The sequence below is a fragment of the Lynx canadensis genome, chromosome E1 (assembly GCF_007474595.2).
Source record: "Lynx canadensis isolate LIC74 chromosome E1, mLynCan4.pri.v2, whole genome shotgun sequence".
Taxonomy (NCBI): Eukaryota; Metazoa; Chordata; class Mammalia; order Carnivora; family Felidae; genus Lynx; species Lynx canadensis.
The window spans coordinates 24642243-24661654 of record NC_044316.2 but is presented as its reverse complement, the minus strand read 5'-3'; the positions used below and the strand labels follow the sequence as shown (position 1 = coordinate 24661654).

Here is a 19412-nt window from a genome sequence, read left to right as displayed (position 1 = left end):
TTTTCGAGTGCCATACTATAGCCTGTCAGAATTTTAAGAAAAAGTACTAAAAGTGTGGTTTGTATCATTGTTTTTATCTGGTTCTTTACTGCCCCCTCTTGGTGTTGAAAAATGCTCTATTGCAGAAAACACTGGTTACTAGGGCAGAGGGAAATAAAATAAAGCCTGATCACTGGAGACTGTTAAACATTATGTAGAATTTTATGTTTTAAAGAGTGTTAATTCTGCTATCCTTTTGGAATACTAATTTGATAATGTTCAACTCTTAAAATTCATACAGCAATATTTTTATAATGAAATGTTTTCCTGTATCTTTGGGCTGGCAAACACATTATTGCAGGGGATTACTGAGAAATTCTGTTTCTTTTTTTTTTTTTTTTAAGTTTATTTATTTTGAGAGAGAGAGTACAAGCGAGGGAAGGGGGCAGAGAGAACAAGAGAGAGAGAGAATCCCAAGCAGGTTTCGTGCTGTCAGCACGGAGCCTGATACTGGGCTTGATCCCACAAACTGTGAGATCCTGACCTGAGCCAAAATCAGGAGTCAGATGTTTAACCGACTGAGCCACCCAGGTGCCCCAGAAAAATCCTGTTTCAACAACATAAGTCTTAATTTTGTACATCCAATGTAGTTGTTTTAATCATAGACAAAAATACACTGAACAAACCAGTTACACAGTAGAACATAGATAGCAAATTTTTTTAAAGGTTTTTTTTTCTTTTTTTTTTTTTTGAGAGAGCAGGGAAGGGACAGAGGAGGGAGAGAATCCCAAGCAGGCACAGAGCCTGATATGGGTGGGGCCTATTCTCATAAATGGTGAAATCATGACTTGAGCCAAAATCAAGCCAGTCGCCTAACCAACTGGGCCACCCAGGTGCCCCTAGATAGCAAATTTTTATATGAAAACATTTTTATCCTAAGTAATATAATAAATAAAAATTGAAGCAAATTTATTATATTCTTTATTGAAGAAATAAGGTGTTTTCAAATGATGTCCAATGATAAGGTTTTATGAGAGAAGCACATTCATAGGTTTCTGAGAATGTTGTAAAATAAATGTTCATACATTTCGGAGAATATCTTATGAGAGAAGTACGCTCATACACTTCTAAGAAAATTGCTACGCTTTGGCAAAAGGACTTGTAGGTAATGATACGACCTTCCATACTTTTTGACTTATACCTCTAGTCATAGGAATTTGTCCGTGGAGCTCCTGGGTGGCTCTGTTGGTTAAGCGTCCAATTCTTGATTTCAGCTCAGGTAATGATCTTGCGGTTCGTGGGTTCACCCCACAAGCTCTGCGCTGACAGTAGGGAGCCTACTTGGGATTCTCTCTCCCACACTCTCTCTGCCCTTCCCTTGTTTGCTCTAAATACAAACATACATACATCTCAGAAATTAGATAAAAATGACAAATTTTGTTTCTTCTTTTATGGTGATCACATTATATCTTTTATGACAACAGGTAATCAAGAATAGCAAGACAGAAATCCCAGAGCTAGAGTTATTTCCTCGATATCTTCTCTTCCTAAGACAGCAGCCTGCCACTCGGACACAGCAGTCTAACATCTGGGTGAATATGGGTATGATGAGCCTGAGAATGTTTCCTCAGCATTTACCAAGAGGTAACTTAAGAATGCAGCAAGAATACCATGCATTTGTTGAAACAAACAAACAAACAAAACCCAAGTTGCTCGAAGTCTGGTGCCACTGTACTAATACACATTCCCATCTGCTTTCATTCAGAATCAGTAAATCATCAATGGGGCTTAGATCTATGGTCATGCGCAAGACTAGATGGGGTAGTGGCAAAATCTCAGCAGCAAACTGAGAAGAGTTGTTTCTTTTTCTGGCTAGTCAACATACAAAGAAAATAAATAGAAATATATTTCATATACTTATTTTCTTTGAAAACCATCCATTGTAAATTATTTCCTTGACCTAAGGTAAAATCTGTCAGTCTGTGACTGACTAACTAATCTTTTCACCTCCACTCAAATATCTGAAAGTAATTTCTTTTGCAGTATCATATTTTTGTTTGTTGGTTGGTGTTTTGGGGGACTTTTTTTGAGAAAACATGATACATTTCTCATGCTTGGCCCACAGAGCCTTTATAAGAAGACAGATAATATATATAAAATGAAGGATATATTTTTGAAAACTAAAATGATACATTGGCTTTGAAAAATATGAAGCCTATCAAAATGACATAAAAGTTCCCATTTTGATGTATTACATACAAAAAGTTCCCCCTTGATTTCTCTGTTATGTTAAATTTTATTGACAGGCAGGACTTGCCTTGCTTTTACTTTGCAAATATTTGACATTGTTCTTCAGCAGAAGTAATGAGTTCATCCATTTACACAAATCTCAGACTTTGTGTTAATAATGCCACAATGTTATTATAATTAATATAACTTAGTATGTAAGAACCCAAACCAACTCTATAATCACTATCCCTCCCTTGAAATTAAATAGAATTAGTTTTATGCCTTTCTTAAAGGTTATATTCAAATTATATATGGAGATTCTTATACATATTGTTTGGTAAGAATTATAGCAAAGCATTGGCTTCTACCTAACCAAATTTTGTCTTTGGGGAAAATGTCAAAATCAAGGAACAGTGAAATAGAATCACTGTGAAACATTCTTGATTTAATTTTCCATTGAATAAAAGTATTTGCCTTGCTTCCATGGCACCCTAGCATATATTTTTTCAATTCTCTTTGAAAGATAACATGAGAGGAAAAATGTGTTGTTGTGCTTTTAGTAAGTATTCTTTGTAACTCTTGTGCTGATCCTAGATTTTTGCTTCTTCTGTAAATTCCACTAGATTTGTTGGTGCTATTCAAAAACACAAAAGTATGTGTAATAAGTGGCTGCCTGCTTAATGAGCTATGCTATAAAAACTGTCTAGAATTCAAATAAATTTCTTATGTGGTTTAAGACCATAGAAATTGACTTGGACACTACACTTGCAAATGCTTTTGAATCCTAGAACTGGGTAGTATTGCTCTAAATTTATTCTTAATTTGAAATTTTTATTCCTTACTAATTAGTTCTGAAATCAATCATTAATCATTTTGAAGTTTGTAAAAAAGATGCTTTCTTGCTGTAATCTTATAACTAATCCTCTAATGTATAATTGGAGAAATTTGCTCTATTACTTTCTGTTAGGAATTATTCTTTGCTCACTGATGATTGTAAAAGATTTGCTATGCTGTGTGTTTAAAATTGATCATGGTTGGGTTTTGTTCTGCTGTAACATAGTTTTCATCTTTCTTCTTACTCAGTGTATTAAGGGTTATTTACTAGGCTCTTTTACTCCTTTTGAAGTGACAGATGTACAAACCATGTTTAAAGCCTTCAATGTAGCCTTTTTGACAGAAAGCTACAGAGGCCTTTGTTTCTTATATGATTTTTCAACCTATTGTTGGTGAGTGAATTTTTTGGAAGTTCTTTAAAAAGTGGATGATACCAATACTTTTCTCTGCTTTGTTTAGTAGATGAAGACTTACATGCATTTAATAAGGGGAAAAAAGCTAAGTCTCCATTGAATGGGTAGAAAATTGCCTGGCATGTATACTTGTACCCTAGGTGGATTATATTGATATGCTAAGGGGTTTTTTGTTTGTTTTGGGTTGTTCAGTAAACTATAACATGCTATATAGCTAGAGAGGACCATTTTAAGCTACAACTCTTGCCTGGGTTTTTGGCTGAAAAATTAACCAGGGTTTAGTAGATTGTTTTAGCAAACGATTTTTGACTTCCATAATCCCTTGTCATTTCATCCACCTTCTCTTTTGAAGTATGTGGTTAAACTTGATATATTCTTTCTTTACTTTTCACTCTTTTCCCTTGCTGCCATTGTTTTTGTTTCTTGAGCCCTCTAGGAATTAAAGATCATGTCTGCTATCTTCTTACTGGGCAGGCAGGCCATACGGTTTTCCTCCTACCTTTTCAGCAGGGCGATTTTTTTTTTTTTTTTTTTTTTATTCACAGGAAGGTTCTTGATTTCACTTTTAACTCCACTTGGTAGAGTGTATGCCTACTTAGAATTCTAAACAAAAGTTTCTTATGTAATTGTACTAATGTGCCAGGTTATCGGGGCACTTAATGACTGAGAATGATAGGGTTAGTAATTCACAGATAGTTTATTTTAAGAAATTGGGTCAGGGGGTGCCTGGGTGGCTCAGTCAGTTAAGCATTTAACTCTTAATCTTGACTCAGGTCATGATCTCACAGTTTGTGGGATTGAGCCCCACGTCAGGCTCTGTCTGCCCTGACAATGTGGAGCCTGCTTGGGATTCTCTCTCTCCCTCTGTCCTTCCCTCAGTCACACTCTCTTGCTCTCTTTCTCAAAATAAATAAACTTTAAAAAAAGGGAGAAAGTGGGTCAGGTTGCTAAATAACAAAAATTCAAAAGGAAATTTTAAAGATCTAATTGGCTTTATTAATCAATTTATGAATTTGGCAGCATCCCGTCTAGCAAGTAGTAGGGAGCTCCCAAGGGCTTACAAAAAAGGAAAGGTTTTTAAAGGTAGAGAGGGAGTGGAAAAAGGGAAACTATTAGCAAAGATTCCACTGTTTTAGGCAAGGTCTCCCTCTTAAGGGGAATGGTAGGAGTCTATCAGTAAATTTCCTAGTATTGACAAAGAAATTCCTATGTTGACTGGTTAAAGGTTACATTTCTGGGGGTTTGAAACTGCAGTTAGGTTAGGTTTTAAGTCCTGGTTTATTGACTTAAGGCTTTAACCTAAGTGATGCCATTTTGGGCCAGTGGTTTTCTTTTCAATGAATCCAGTTAACTGTGGAATTCAAATCCAGTCCCATATTATCTTCCCCATTCTTACACTGAATTTTGGTTTTGCTATTGCATGTAACCCTGCCGAGGACAGCCAAGATACCAGGGTCAATTGTTGGTACATGCCACCTTTCTTGGGATCCAAATACTGCCTGTTAATTTGGGCCTCTGATTTTGTTGCTCCTCCTTTCAAAGTTAAGACTGACTTTAAACTTACTTTAACACAGTTGGTCCCCTGTCTTCATTTTACAGCTTTATTTTAAAGCTTCTTCTTTTTTTTTAATGTTAATTTATTTTTGACAGAGACAGTGTGAATGGGGGAGGGGCAGACAGAGGGAGACACAGAATCTGAAGCAGGCTCCAGACTCCGAGCTGTCAGCACAGAGGCTGACGTGGGACTCGAACCCACAAACCACGAGATCATGACCTGAGCTGAAGTCTGATGCTTAACTAAGACACCCAGGCACCCCTAAAGCTTCTTAATTTTTAAAATTATTAAAGCTATAATTCTCATTTTCATCATTATTTTCTGAAATAGTCATTGCTGATCAGGGAGCTCTTTTTTGTATCTGCCGTTTCCTTATCATGATTACTATGACCATAGGAAATGTACCTTCTCCGAATGCGCCCTTAAAGCGGGTCTTAGCCTATACAGGCTGTTTTAGTCGAATGCAGACCATCAAGGAAATTCATGAATATCTATCTCAGAGGCTACGCATCAAAGAGGAAGATATGCGTCTGTGGCTGTACAACAGTGAGGTAAGTCATCCTGCTGTAAGGTAATTTATATACACATGTTGAAAAGAATCAAATGGTACAAAAGTATATAGTGAAAATTCTTTGTTCCCAACCTCTGACCTCTATCTCCCACTTTCCTCAGAGGCAGTGCTATTAAATGCTTATATGTTCTTCCTAATATATGCAGTGTGTTTCAGATTATACTTTGAAATTGGATCATAAATAGTTTTAACCAGTTCTGTATTCCATTGTTCCCTCTTTGTAACATCCTCCTATGATCACCATTGAGAGACAGTATGGTATAATAGTGAATAGCACGATTCCTGGAACCACACTGCCAGGGGTTAATCTTGTCTCTGCCACTTTAGCTGTATAACCCAGAGCAAGTTACTTAACTGTCTCAATTTTCTCATGAGTAAACAGGCAAAATAATAGATCTCGCTTAGAATTAAATGACTTAACTTTGTGAGCACTTTAAATAGGGCGAGCACAAACAAAAACGTGTAATTGTCCTGTATGATTTTATATTTTGGTTCTTTTTTTTAAATATTTATTTTTGAGAGAGACAAAGAGGACACGAGCGGGGAGGGGCAGAGAGAGAGAGGGAGACACAGAATCCAAAGCAAGCTTCAGGCTCTGAGCTGTCAGCACAGAGCCCAACACAGGCTCGAACTCACAAGCTGTGAGATCATGACCTGAGCCAGAGAGACAGAGAGGACATGAGAGGGGAGGGGCAGAGAGAGAGAGAGGGAGACACAGAATCCAAAGCAGGCTCCAGACTCTGAGCTGTCAGCACAGAGCCCAACACAGGCTCGAGCTCATAAGCCATGAGATCATGACCTGAGCCAAAATCAGATGCTTAACCAACTGAGCCACCCAGACACCCCTAGTTTTGGTTCACAAACATGTTTACTGAATTTCATACCAGGTACTAGAGAAAAGTTCTGTAAGTGCTTCAGAAAATCTAAATCTCAGTGAATTTTGGTTTGATGTATGGTGAGTCTTCTGATCTCCCCAAAATTCTGTTATAACTTTGTTTTAGAGACATAAAGTATTTGTTTATGAAGTTGACATTGTTTTTCTCTCATGTTGCCAACTAAATTATTAATATTTCTGAACAACTATAATATCCACATATCTGTCACATAAGTTATAGAACTTCAAGGATGTGTTTGTCATTCATTTTTATTTTATTTCCATTTTGTTTTAAATTTAGTAATCAATTTAACAAAAACATTTCCTCCTCCTTACCAGAATTACCTTACTCTTCTGGATGATGAGGATCATAGATTGGAATATTTGAAAATCCAGGATGAGCAGCATCTGGTAATTGAAGGTACAAGATGGAAGCATGCATCTATATTAGATTTTAGGGAAAGAATTTAAGGTTTAGTTACTCAATAATTCATTTTATAATTTTTCTAACTATTATAGTAAAGAAAAACTATTAAGGTCTTATGTAATCCTACATACTATCAAGATTGCTTTAAAAGAAAAATATGTCTACATTCATTGGCTGGCAATGGATGGAAATGGTGGGTAGAAACAAGTGAATTCGGTTATAAATTTACAAAATTTCTTAGAAATTTCAAGCTGCCTTTTTTGAGTTTGAGTAAGAAAACTAACTTTCTGGCACAGTTAGTGGCACAGGCTTTCATTAGTCATCAATACTGGTCACTCACCAACAGAGCTTACTTGTATATTCACATATACATTTACATAGTGGCATGCATGTGTCATTGAAAATTTAAAATGTATCTTTTCCCATCAAGATTTTTGGAAACATTGCTAGCTGCCTTTGTATTAAAATAGAGTTTTACTCTAACAGTTGTCACAATTTAAGAAGGAATTGTGATAATTCTAATGCATTGAGTTTAAGAGCTTTAATTACATTTATCGATACTTGAGTATAATTTTAATTCAGGCAGGTAATTGAGGGAATAGCTTACTAATGAATTCTAATTAAGTGACTGTAAAGTCCCCAATATAGAGTTGGAATAGTTTTAGAATCAATTACAAAATTAACCCCTTTTTTTCAGTTTCTGGTTTATTTAGAAATAAACTCTTTTCAAAAAAAAAAAAAAAACAGAAGCAATTAAATGGATATAGATAAGAAATTAACACATTTTCTGTCTTTCCAGTTCGCAACAAAGATATGAGTTGGCCTGAGGAAATGTCCTTTATAGCAAACAGTAGTAAAATAGATAGACACAAGGGTAAGTCTCTGATGTATTATTTTTAAAGAGATGATCTTAAAAGTCGTCTTCTTCTTCTTCTTCTTCCTCTTCTTCTTCCTCTGCTTATGCTCCTCCTCCTCCTCCTTCTTTTTTTTTTTTTTTTTAATTTTCTTATCTATTGAAGTGTTAACAACTTTTGGCCCTCTAGTTCAAAAGTGAACTAGTTCCCCTTTTACTTTACTTTTTCCTGAAGCATCACATTTTTTCTAACCTCACAATTAAATAATTTATATCTTTTTAAAGACCCGATACTAGGAGAGAATTGTTTGAATTCTAAAAAACTATCATAGCAGGGGTGCCTGGGTGGCTTAGTCAGTTAAGCATCCGACTTCAGCTCAGATCATGATCTCACAGTCCGTGAGTTTGAGCCCCGCGTCAGGCTCTGTGCTGACAGCTCAGAGCCTGGGGCCTGCTTCGGATTCTGTGTCTCCCTCTCTCTCTGCCCCTGCCCTGCTCATGTTCTGTCTCTCTCTGTCTCAAAAATAAATAAAAACATTTAAAAAAAATTAAAAAAAAAACTATCATAGCAGTTAAAGAGAATCATTGCTACTTTTAAATCACAAATGAACTTGGATTATCATGATTGCCAGTGACATCCCATGAAAAACCTTCTCTACTTTTAGCATTCCAAGACTGGATAAAGAAGTATTAGCTCCATTTAGCCAACTGAAAGAATTTTAAAAATCTTTGCATCAAATACAAGTAACTGTTTGGTCTGTGACATCTTACTATAGCTAAGCTTCTTTCTCATATTGTTTGTTCCAGTTCCCACAGAAAAAGGAGCCACAGGTCTGAGTAACCTGGGAAACACATGCTTCATGAACTCAAGCATCCAGTGTGTTAGTAACACACAGCCACTGACACAGTATTTTATCTCAGGGAGACATCTTTATGAACTCAACAGGTAATAATATTTCCTGATTCATTGCTCTCTCTTTATAATTTTGATATGAACCCAAAAGTCTTATTTGCCCTAGTTAGTATGAAATGAGGGGAAAGACATACTTGTTTAAAAAAGATATTTTGATGTGAGAAAATAGATGCTAGGCATTTCTGTGATTGTGATTTATGAGAATCTTTGGCAAAAATTCTCCTCTTTAAACTTCTAGGACAAATCCCATTGGTATGAAGGGGCATATGGCTAAGTGCTATGGGGATTTAGTACAGGAACTTTGGAGTGGAACTCAGAAGAATGTCGCCCCATTAAAGCTTCGGGTAAGCAGATTAAAATAATATGAAAGTATTTAAGTCCTAAGCAGTTGTTTAAGTAATTCTTTTTCTCCACATGCTTTTTATGTTTAGCTTTTTAGTTTTAGTTTAACTAATGTTTTTTAGATCCTTCACTAGACATAGATGTCAAATACTTTTACTTGTTCAGATGTATGCAAAATACTGGGAAACAAAGCCACAGTCTAAATTTGGAATGTCATTCAGTTTACTAATTTATCAGGTATCTTACTTGTATGTATAGTAAATCTTCCATTGTTAGTCCTTTACTATTAACAGTATTCTAACTGCAAGATATACCTCTGAGTCTAGTTAATGATACTCCATATATTTTTGACATTACTAAAGTAATTAATTCTATCTGTAGAATTTAAAAAAACTGAAAGAATGTAATTACTGAAATTCATGGATACAAATTTTGCATTAATAATATGTAGTAAAGTTAGGGTTATTTTTTATCTTTATTTAAAAACAATACAAAAACTTTTTAGTTTAAAATTAATAATCATAATAGCTAAAAATTTGACTACTTAACCACTTCCAGGCACTTTTTTTTTTTTTTTCAATATATGAAGTTTATTGTCAAATTGGTTTCCATACAACACCCAGTGCTCATCCCAAAAGGTGCCCTCCTCAATACCCATCACCCACCCTCCCTCCTCCCACCCCCCATCAACCCTCCGTTTGTTCTCAGTTTTTAAGAGTCTCTTATGCTTTGGCTCTCTTCTACTCTAACCTCTCTCTCTTTTTTCCCTTCCCCTCCCCCATGGGTTTCTTTAAGTTTCTCAGGATCCACATAAGAGTGAAACCATATGGTATCTGTCTTTCTCTGTAAGGCTTATTTCACTTAGCATCACACTCTCCAGTTCTATCCATGTTGCTACAAAGGGCCATATTTCATTCTTTCTCATTGCCACATAGTACTCCATTGTGTATATAAACCACAATTTCTTTATCCATTCATCAGTTGATGGACATTTAGGCTCTTTCCATAATTTGGCTGTTGTTGAGAGTGCTGCTATAAACATTGGGGTACAAGTGCCCCATGGATCAGTACTCCTGTGTCCCTTGGGTAAATTCCTAGCAGTGCTATTGCTGGGTCATAGGGTAGGTCTATTTTTAATTTTTTGAGGAACCTCCACACTGTTTTCCAGAGTGGCTGCACCAATTTGCATTCCCACCAACAGTGCAAGAGGGTTCCTATTTCTCCACATCCTCGCCAGCATCTATAGTCTCCTGATTTGTTCATTTTGGCCACTCTGACTGGCGTGAGGTGATATCTGAGTGTGGTTTTGATTTGTATTTCCCTGATGAGGAGCAATGTTGAGCATCTTTTCATGTTCCAGGCACTATTCTAATGATATTTTGTTTGTATTAACTCCTTTAATCTTCTAAATAGTCCTGTAATATAAAGCAATATTATTATCTTCATTTTATGGCTCAGGAAACTAAGGCTCAGAGCAGTTAAATAGTTTGCCCAAGATTACAAGATAGTAAGTCCTCAGAGTTAAACATGAGGCTATTCTGCCTCTAGTAATAAAAGGTTATAAGACTAGATAGCTTAACTGTAAAAGAAAACTGTAACAGGAATTTTTCAATGAAAGCAAATGCTATTTTAATATTTCTGTCTTGGGGTGTCAGGGTGGCTCAGTCAGTTAAGTGTCAAACTCTTGATTTCGGCTCAGGTCATGATCTCACAGTTTCGGGAGTTCAAGCCCCTTATCGGGTTCTGTGCTGACAGTGTGGAGCCTATTAGGGATTATTTCTCTCTCCCCCTCTCCTGCTCACACTGTCTCTGTCTTTCTCAAAATAAAAACCTTAAATATATATATAATAATATATATTATATATATATATATTTGTCTGTCTTTACCTGTCTTAAATAATGTCTGTGTAGCTAAAGAACTTTTTGCTTATATGATACTGAACTGGGACACAGAATTAGCCAAAATACTTTTTTGTTTTTCTTCCCTTTTTTTTTTTTTTGTCATTTGAAATTAAGACACGAGAGATTTCATGATTATTCCAAATATATTTGCTGAAATGGAGGCAGACTAAATACTCTATCTTCTTATAATGCCTCTGATTGAATTATGGGGCATGTTCATTCCAAATTTTATGGGGTAGCAAATAATGATTTGATTCTGTTATATTTGTAGTGGACCATAGCAAAATATGCTCCCAGGTTTAATGGGTTCCAGCAACAAGACTCCCAAGAACTTCTGGCTTTTCTCTTGGATGGTCTCCATGAAGATCTTAACCGAGTCCATGAGAAGCCCTATGTGGAACTGAAGGACAGTGATGGCCGACCAGACTGGGAAGTAGCTGCAGAGGTTTGTCGGTTTTGAGTTTCTAATGTAAGCAATAGATAAAATGTTCTGGCCACAGATGTGTGTTGTACAAGTTGAATGCTAACTAAACTATTCTGTGATCAAAATTTTACTATGGAAGTAAAAGAATTTATATTTCTCTGCTTGATTCTTGTTCAGTAATGCCAAAACAAGGCATCTTTAATGAAAAATTTTAAATGTTGCCTTTTTACATTGTAAACTTATGGGAAAGGATGCAGGACTTATTCAGTAGAACTTCGGGAGTCCCCATAATTGCTAAAATGATGTGTACAGTGATGAATATGTATGTTTTATCTGCTCTTTAATGGACAAAGAACTTTAATTCTCATCATTGTTACCATGGTAAGAACAAAAAAATGGGATTTTCCATCTGAATTTAATATCATTTAGGTTGAACAGAAAGAATCACATTCTAATCAAGAACTGGTTTTCTCTCCTATCTCAGTAGGCCAGTACATTTTAAATTACATATTTGAATTGTAAATTTGCAGGCAGAAAGTTTCTATATCTTAAATGAAGATTAAGGATTATGTTCTTTTTTTTTATTGGAGTATAGTTGACATAATGTTACATTAGTTTCAGAGGGTTATATTCTTGGCATTTAAACCTAAAATATTTAACCAATTTATTTGAATTTATGTAGAAATAATTATTTTTTGAATTTTGAAAAAAGAAAGCTCTCTGATCTTTTTCCTTGCTAGGCATGGGACAACCATCTGAGAAGGAATAGATCGATTGTTGTGGATTTGTTCCATGGGCAGCTGAGGTCCCAAGTCAGATGCAAAACGTGTGGGCATATAAGTGTCCGATTTGACCCTTTCAATTTTTTGTCTTTGCCACTACCAATGGACAGTTATATGCACTTAGAAATAACAGGTAGGTCACAAAGTTCTGAAAATCTACTTAACTTCAATGTCTTCTACATTGATCAGGTAGCCTGAATTTGAATTTCTAAGTATAGTCATTTCTTTATAATGCATTCTCATAGGGGCACCTAGGTGGCTTAGTCAGTTAAGTGTCTGACTTTGGCTCAGGATGATCTCATGGCTCATGGGTTCGAGCCCCATGTCAAGGTCTGTACTGACATCTCAGAGCCTGGAGCCTGCTTTGGATTCTGTATCTCCCTCTCTCTGCCCCCCCCCCCCCAAATAAACAAACATTATAATGTATTATCATAAAAATTGGTCAGCATGTTATAATCCAACAGTGTAATTTCAGGCAGGAACTCCAGACCCTGGAACATGGGACCACGCCTTGTGCCCATTGATACCTCTGTTAGTTTCAAACATGCCAGAAACTCTTTAAAATCTTACAAAACCACTCACACTTCTATATCAGATGAACATCAAAAAGAATGATTTCACTCAGTATCATCCCTGATGATGCAACCATTTCTTGTAGTTTACATGTAAAATAAAAATTCTAGACTGAAACGTTTGCTGTTTCCAAGACACATACACACACAGACACACACACACACACAGTAGAGCTTTCAGTGAAATGTGCATTATATACATTATACCTAAAAGATGTTTTCTCTTTACTAGTTATTAAGCTGGATGGTACTACCCCTGTACGATATGGACTACGACTGAATATGGATGAAAAGTACACAGGTTTAAAAAAACAGCTGAGCGATCTCTGTGGACTTAAATCAGAACAGATCCTTCTTGCAGAAGTACATGGGTCTAACATAAAGGTAATATTGATTATTCTTTCTAGGATACCCTTGATTCCATCCTTTAAAGATCACAGTTTTCTCAATTAATTATTAAATGACTGAAGGGGATATCAAAACACAAGAAAGAATGAACAAAATTTAACAGTTTCCCATCCCTGAAACTTTAAAAAGGGTATCTACCAGCATAAAGAAGTAATAATGATAGTGGCATTAAAAAAAATTTTTTTTTTAACATTTTTATTCGTTTTTGAGAGACAGAGACAGAGTAAGCAGGGAAGGGGCAGAAAGAGAGGTAGACACAGAATCCAAAGCAGGCTCCAGGGAGCTGTCAGCACAGAGCCTGATGTGGGGCTCAAACCCATGACCATGAAATCATGACCTGAGCTGAAGATGGACACTTAACTTAACCAACTGAGCCACCCAGGTACCCTGATAGTGGCATTTTAAAAGAAGGGAAATATAAGCCTAGCGCTATCTGTATGGAGTAATCTAGCTACATCACTACAGTATAGATTTCCCCCAGTGACTACTGCTGTTACACTTTACAGGTTTTTGTATTACCACTCTTACTAGAATTCTTCCTTGGTTAAAGTATTTTACATATTTATAAATGTATGCTTTTACTATTATTTATGAATATATATACCTGGCCTTTCAACACACTAAGATGTTAGAGAGCAAAGACAAATTGACATAAATCACTTCTTCGTGCATCCCAGCTGGAGAAGCAAGCAATTTAATAAATTGCCTGGAACTAATATTACGCTATATATGTATTAACTAGCTAGGATTTAAGTAAAAGCTTGAAACAAAAATAAATAAAAATTAAAATTAATAAAATAATAATATATTGCCTACCCTCAATTGAACTCCTACCATTGATATTATTCATATTCATCTTTGGGCTTTCTGAACAAACTCCCAACTGATGTTTTCTCATGTGTAATGCAAAGGTAAGATCTCTCTGAGGTTTGGGATTTAGATGCTTGAAATGAAGGACAAAACTTAAGCCATCAGTTATTCAAAACAACTTCTTTCCTATGGAATGGGATAACATGTTTTGTCAGTGAGGTTAGTTTTCAGTCAGTTTATCAAGCTTTCATCTTTTAGCTGTTTGAGAAAAGTTATTCAGTCATTTTGTTTGTTTTATTCGTGAAACCATCTAAGACGTTTGTTTCAAATGATTTTCCATTTTATATGAAACATTTCCTCCTTCTCATCTCTTTTTCTGTAGAATTTCCCTCAAGACAACCAAAAAGTGAGACTCTCAGTGAGTGGATTTTTGTGTGCATTTGAAATTCCCATTCCTGGATCTCCAATTTCAGCTTCTAGTCCAACACAGACAGGTAAGATAGAACTAGTTATTCTCGTTATTTCGGCTTTAAATATTGGCCTAAGGGTTTATATTTATTTGGGCTAAGGATATTCAGGCAAAAGAATTTTGGAGACTGATGGAAACCTTGGTGATCATTTGGCTCAGATTCCTCATTTTTTAGATGAGGAACCTAAAATTCAGGCAATGTAAGTGACAAGCAGATGCTTATTTAACTAAGTCTACCACTGGAATTCAGATCTCTTAATTCTTTTATCTGATACTAACATGGCAACAAATGGTGTGAGAGATATATAATATACTATCAGAGAATAAAACAATAAACATGACCAAAAGAATCTATTTAAGTGGGGGTAGGAAATAACAAAAAAAGAATCTGTTTAATATGCATGTGGTTTGATATGGTTATCAATTAAATCTTTTGACGCATTTGGTCTATTCTTCATACTGCTTATAATTAGGTTATTTCCTGACTATAAAGGGGCCTCATAGAGAATGAGGCTCCTCTTGTTGCACTTAGTTAGAGTATTGATAGTGGGGTTGATGGATGATTTAATACTGCTTTTTTGTTTAAATAATCACTGTTCAATAGAACTGTCTGCAATGATGGAAATGTTCTGTAATCTTTTCCATCCAATAGAATATTCACAAGTCATATGGACTGTTGAGACTAAGAGAAATACATTTTTAATATAATTAAATTTAAAGGCATCTTTCATCATTTGTAACAATATATCACTTTGGTTGGGGGGATGTTGCTAATGGGGAAGGCTTTGCATTTTTGGGGACAAATGCGAAATCTGTACTTTCCTCTTTATCTAAAACTAATCTAAAAAATATTTGTTAAAAAACTAAAATGAAAAAAAAAAAGGAACATCTAGCTAGAGACTGTTGTTTTCAACTGAACATTTTTAGGGGAATAGAGAAATGAATTCGTAGAGAGGGAAAAGAAAACAAGTGGCAGAAACTATTTGTATGTTCAAACTATTTGTAAGAACAAAAAAATGGGATTTCCATCTGAATTTAATATCATTTAGGTTGAACAGGTATGATGCTGATAAAGATTCTTACAAAAATTTTACTTCTACTTTTCAGAAAACTAAAAGAAAACCACTTTTTTTTTTTTTTTTTGCTTATACTTCCAAGCAGTTACTTCCAGCAGTTATTCTTGCTTTGTCATTTCATCTTAAGTGTGAGTTATAGAAGTAAAATCTGAAATTAAAATCTTCCAGTCAGTCCAGAATTATTATTTGAACTATGATTTCTCCCTGTCCTTTGCTAAAAGAGACTCTACTACAGTGGTCTTGGTCCCCACATTATTGAGAAAAGAGCAAAGATGAAAACACCACAAGCTTATGATGCTGTACTTATCTATGAATTTGTAGATTTCTCCTCTTCCCCATCTACAAATGGAATGTTGACCTAACAACCAATGGAGACTTGCCCCGACCAATGTTTATACCCAATGGAATGCCAAACACTGTTGTGCCATGTGGAACTGAGAAGAACTTCACAAATGGAATGGTGAATGGTCATATGCCATCTCTTCCTGACAATTCCTTTACAGGCTACATCATTGCAGTCCACCGAAAAATGGTTAGTTAAATTAGGCAACTTACTGCTCATCTTAACCAATGTCATTTGTGAAACAGAGCCACTTCTGTCTTTGAAGCCTCTTCATTGTGTTCACTTTCATGGTGTTTGTAAGTGATCAGAGCCAGGATTTAGTATCACACTGCTGGCCATTGTATGAAATACCATTCCTCAGTGGCATCTGGGGGCTCAGTCGTTTAAGTGTCTGACTCAGCTCAGGTCATGATCTCACAATTTGTGGTTCAAGCCTGTGGTCAGCTCTGTGCTGATGGCTCAGAGCCTGGAGCCTGCTTTAGATTCTGTGTCCTCCCTCTCTCTCTGCTCCTCCCCCACTTGTTCTCTCTCTCTCTCTCTCTCTCTCTCTCACACACACACACACAAAATGAATAAGCATTTTTTAAAAATTTGAAGTTCATTCCTCACTCACATTAAGCAGCAACAGGATGGCTGCTACATCCAAATAACTACTTCCCTTTTAAAAGTTTGTGTCTCCCATATTTTCATGTAGGGCATGTACATCTTCTCTGCCATGTAAGCATGGAGTATTTGGAGGTTGGTTGGTTGTTTTTTTGGAGAGAAACAGGAACGTTCTTGGGTAAAAACAAGTTGTTTCCTAGGACTGCTGTAACAAATTAGCACAAATTTCATGGCTTAAAACAACAGAAATTTATTCTTTCATAGTTCTATAGGTATCTCAAGACATCTGAAATCACCAGGGCTGTGCTCCCTCCAAAGGCTTTAGGGGAGAATCCTTCCTTGCCTCTTCCAACTTCCATAGGCATTTCTTATCTTCTAACTCCAATCTCTGCCTCCATCTTTACATGATCTTCTGCTTCTCCCTCTGCTGTTCACTAGTGAGATTTACTGATAGCACTTGTCATTAGATTTAAGTACCTAGAAATAAACTGCAACAGATACACAAGGTATCTATATGGAAAGCAATAAAAATATTGATAAAAATTAAAGAAGACTCAAATATTTGAGGGAAATAGACCATGTTCATGGATTAGAAGACCAGATATTTCAAAGATCTGAGTTCTTCACAAACTCATCTACGGATTCAGTGCACAATCCCAATATAAATGCTTACTATGTGTATGTATGCTCGTGTATGTAAACTTGATAAGCTGATGCTAAAATGTGGAAGCAGAGGGGCACCTGGCTAGCTCATTCAGTAGAGTATGGGACTCTTGATCTTGAGGTCATAAGTTCAAGCCCTATGTTGGGCACAGAGCTTACTTAAAAAAGTAAAAAAATTATTCTCTCTCTCTGCCCCTCCTGTGCTCTATCAAAATAAAGAAACTTAAAAAACAGGGGGCGGGGGCACTGGGTGGCTTAGTTGGTTAAGCGTCTGACTCTTGGTTTCGGCTCAGGTCATGATCTCATGGTTTGTGAGTTCGAGCCCTGCATCGGGCTCTGTGCTGACAGCACGGAGCCTGCCTGGGATTCTCTCTTTCCTTCTCTCTCTGGCCCCTCCTCTGCTCTCTCTGTCTCTCAAACTAAATTAAAAAAAAATTTTTTTTCAACGTTTATTTATTTATTTGGGACAGAGAGAGACAGAGCATGAACGGGGGAGGGGCAGAGAGAGAGGGAGACACGAATCGGAAACAGGCTCCAGGCTCTGAGCCATCAGCCCAGAGCCTGACGCGGAGCTCGAACTCACGGACCGCGAGATCATGACCTGGCTGAAGTCGGACGCTTAACCGACTGCGCCACCCAGGCGCCCCTAAAAAAAATTTTTTTAATAAAAAAAAGTAAAAAAAAATTTAAAAAAAATGTGGAAATACAAAGCACTGGAATAACCAAGACACTCTTGAAAAAGAGTAAAGCATGACGAATTGAGCTACAGATATTACAATTATTTTATAACACTTAAGTACTTAAGACATTGTGATATTGGTATGAGAAAAGACAAGTAGTTAACAGTGGTTTAGAATAGAGAACCCAGAGACAGATTCACAAAATGTATGAACATTTGAGTTATAACAAAGATAGCATTGCAGAGCAGTGAGAGAAAGACAATTTCTTGGTAAATGGTGCTGAGATAATTGAATAGCCATATGAAACTTGACACCTACCTCTTACCACATAATGTTCAATTCCAGGTGGACTACAGAACTAAATATGAAAGCAAAAAAATAAAACAGCTCCTAGAAGATAATAGGTGAATACATTCATGACCTTGATGTAGGAAAAGACTACTTAAATAGGACACAAAAAGCACTAACCATAAAGGAAAAGATTAATAATTGGACATCATTAAAATTAAGAAACTTAGTTCCATCAAAAGATGCCATTGCATAGAAAGGCAAGTCTTGGAGTCAAAGATGTCTGCCACTCCTATAACCACAAAAAGACTCAATCTAGAAAATATAAAGAACTCATATAAATCATTAAAAAACAATTCAGGGCGCTGGGTGGCTCAGTCAGTTGGGTATCTGACTCTTGATTTTGGCTCAGGTCATGATCCCAGGGTTGTGGGATTGACCCCACAGTTGAGCCTCAGCTCTGTGCTGAGTGTGAGCCTGCTAAAGATTCTCTCTCCTTCTGCCCCTCTTCCCTGCTTATTCTGTCTCTCCCTTTCTCAATAAAAAATTTTTTGAATAAAAAATGGTTAATTTTAAATAAGCACTTCACAGAAAGGATATACAAATAGCCAGTAACCATATGAAAAAAGTGATCAGCCAGACTACTAAGCAGGGAAATACAAATTAAAGCTCCATTAGCATATCACACCGGACACCCACCAGAGCAGCTTAAACTGATTAACAGTGATGAGGAGGATATTTGAGCAACAGGAACTCTCATACACTGCTAATAAGAGTATAAGTTAATACAGCTCTTTTGGAAAGTAGTTTTCTAGTTAAAGGTAAGCAATTCTCCTTTTAAGCATCTACCAAACAGACGTGTGTATCAGGAGATATGTACAAGAATATTCATTCAGCAGCATTAGCATTAGCAGCATTATCTGTAATCGCCCAAAGCTGAAAACAAAAAATAAAAACATTAAATGTCCATTAGTAGTAGAAAAAGGATAAGGAAGTTGAGACATTCATATGATAGAATATTCTACAGCAATGAAAATGAATGAATTTAGAGTTGTACCCAACATAAATGAATTTCATAAACCTAATGTGGAAAAGAAGCCAGACACAAAAGAATATAAAATATATGATTCTTTTATAAATAAAAACTTTAAAAAACAGGGAAAATGAAATGTACTGTTTTTATGCATAGCCTATGAAACTATAAAGAAAAAGCAAGGAAGTGATTACCATAAAATTAGAAAAACTGAACTTTTGAAGGAAGGAAGAAATTGTGATTGGGAGGAAGCAGAGGGAGGCTTTTGGAGTGCTAGCTGTATTCTGTCTTTGACTAGTGATTATACAGCTATTTGCTTGTGATAATTCTTTAAAATATACTTGTCTACCCTTTTGAATTAATAACTCA

The 19412-nt window shown here is 36.0% G+C and overlaps 1 protein-coding gene across 1 annotated transcript in view; it reads left to right on the top strand.

Annotated features, from left to right (window-relative positions):
- Positions 1 to 19412, top strand: part of USP32 (ubiquitin specific peptidase 32) — a 241238-nt gene that overhangs the window by 197645 nt on the left and 24181 nt on the right. Inside the window, 12 exon segments of the mRNA XM_030294593.1 lie at positions 1464 to 1581; positions 5407 to 5561; positions 6795 to 6876; positions 7682 to 7756; positions 8543 to 8681; positions 8887 to 8992; positions 11164 to 11337; positions 12057 to 12231; positions 12903 to 13054; positions 14271 to 14382; positions 15755 to 15790; positions 15793 to 15965. Coding sequence (XP_030150453.1) covers positions 1464 to 1581; positions 5407 to 5561; positions 6795 to 6876; positions 7682 to 7756; positions 8543 to 8681; positions 8887 to 8992; positions 11164 to 11337; positions 12057 to 12231; positions 12903 to 13054; positions 14271 to 14382; positions 15755 to 15790; positions 15793 to 15965 — 1497 coding nt within the window.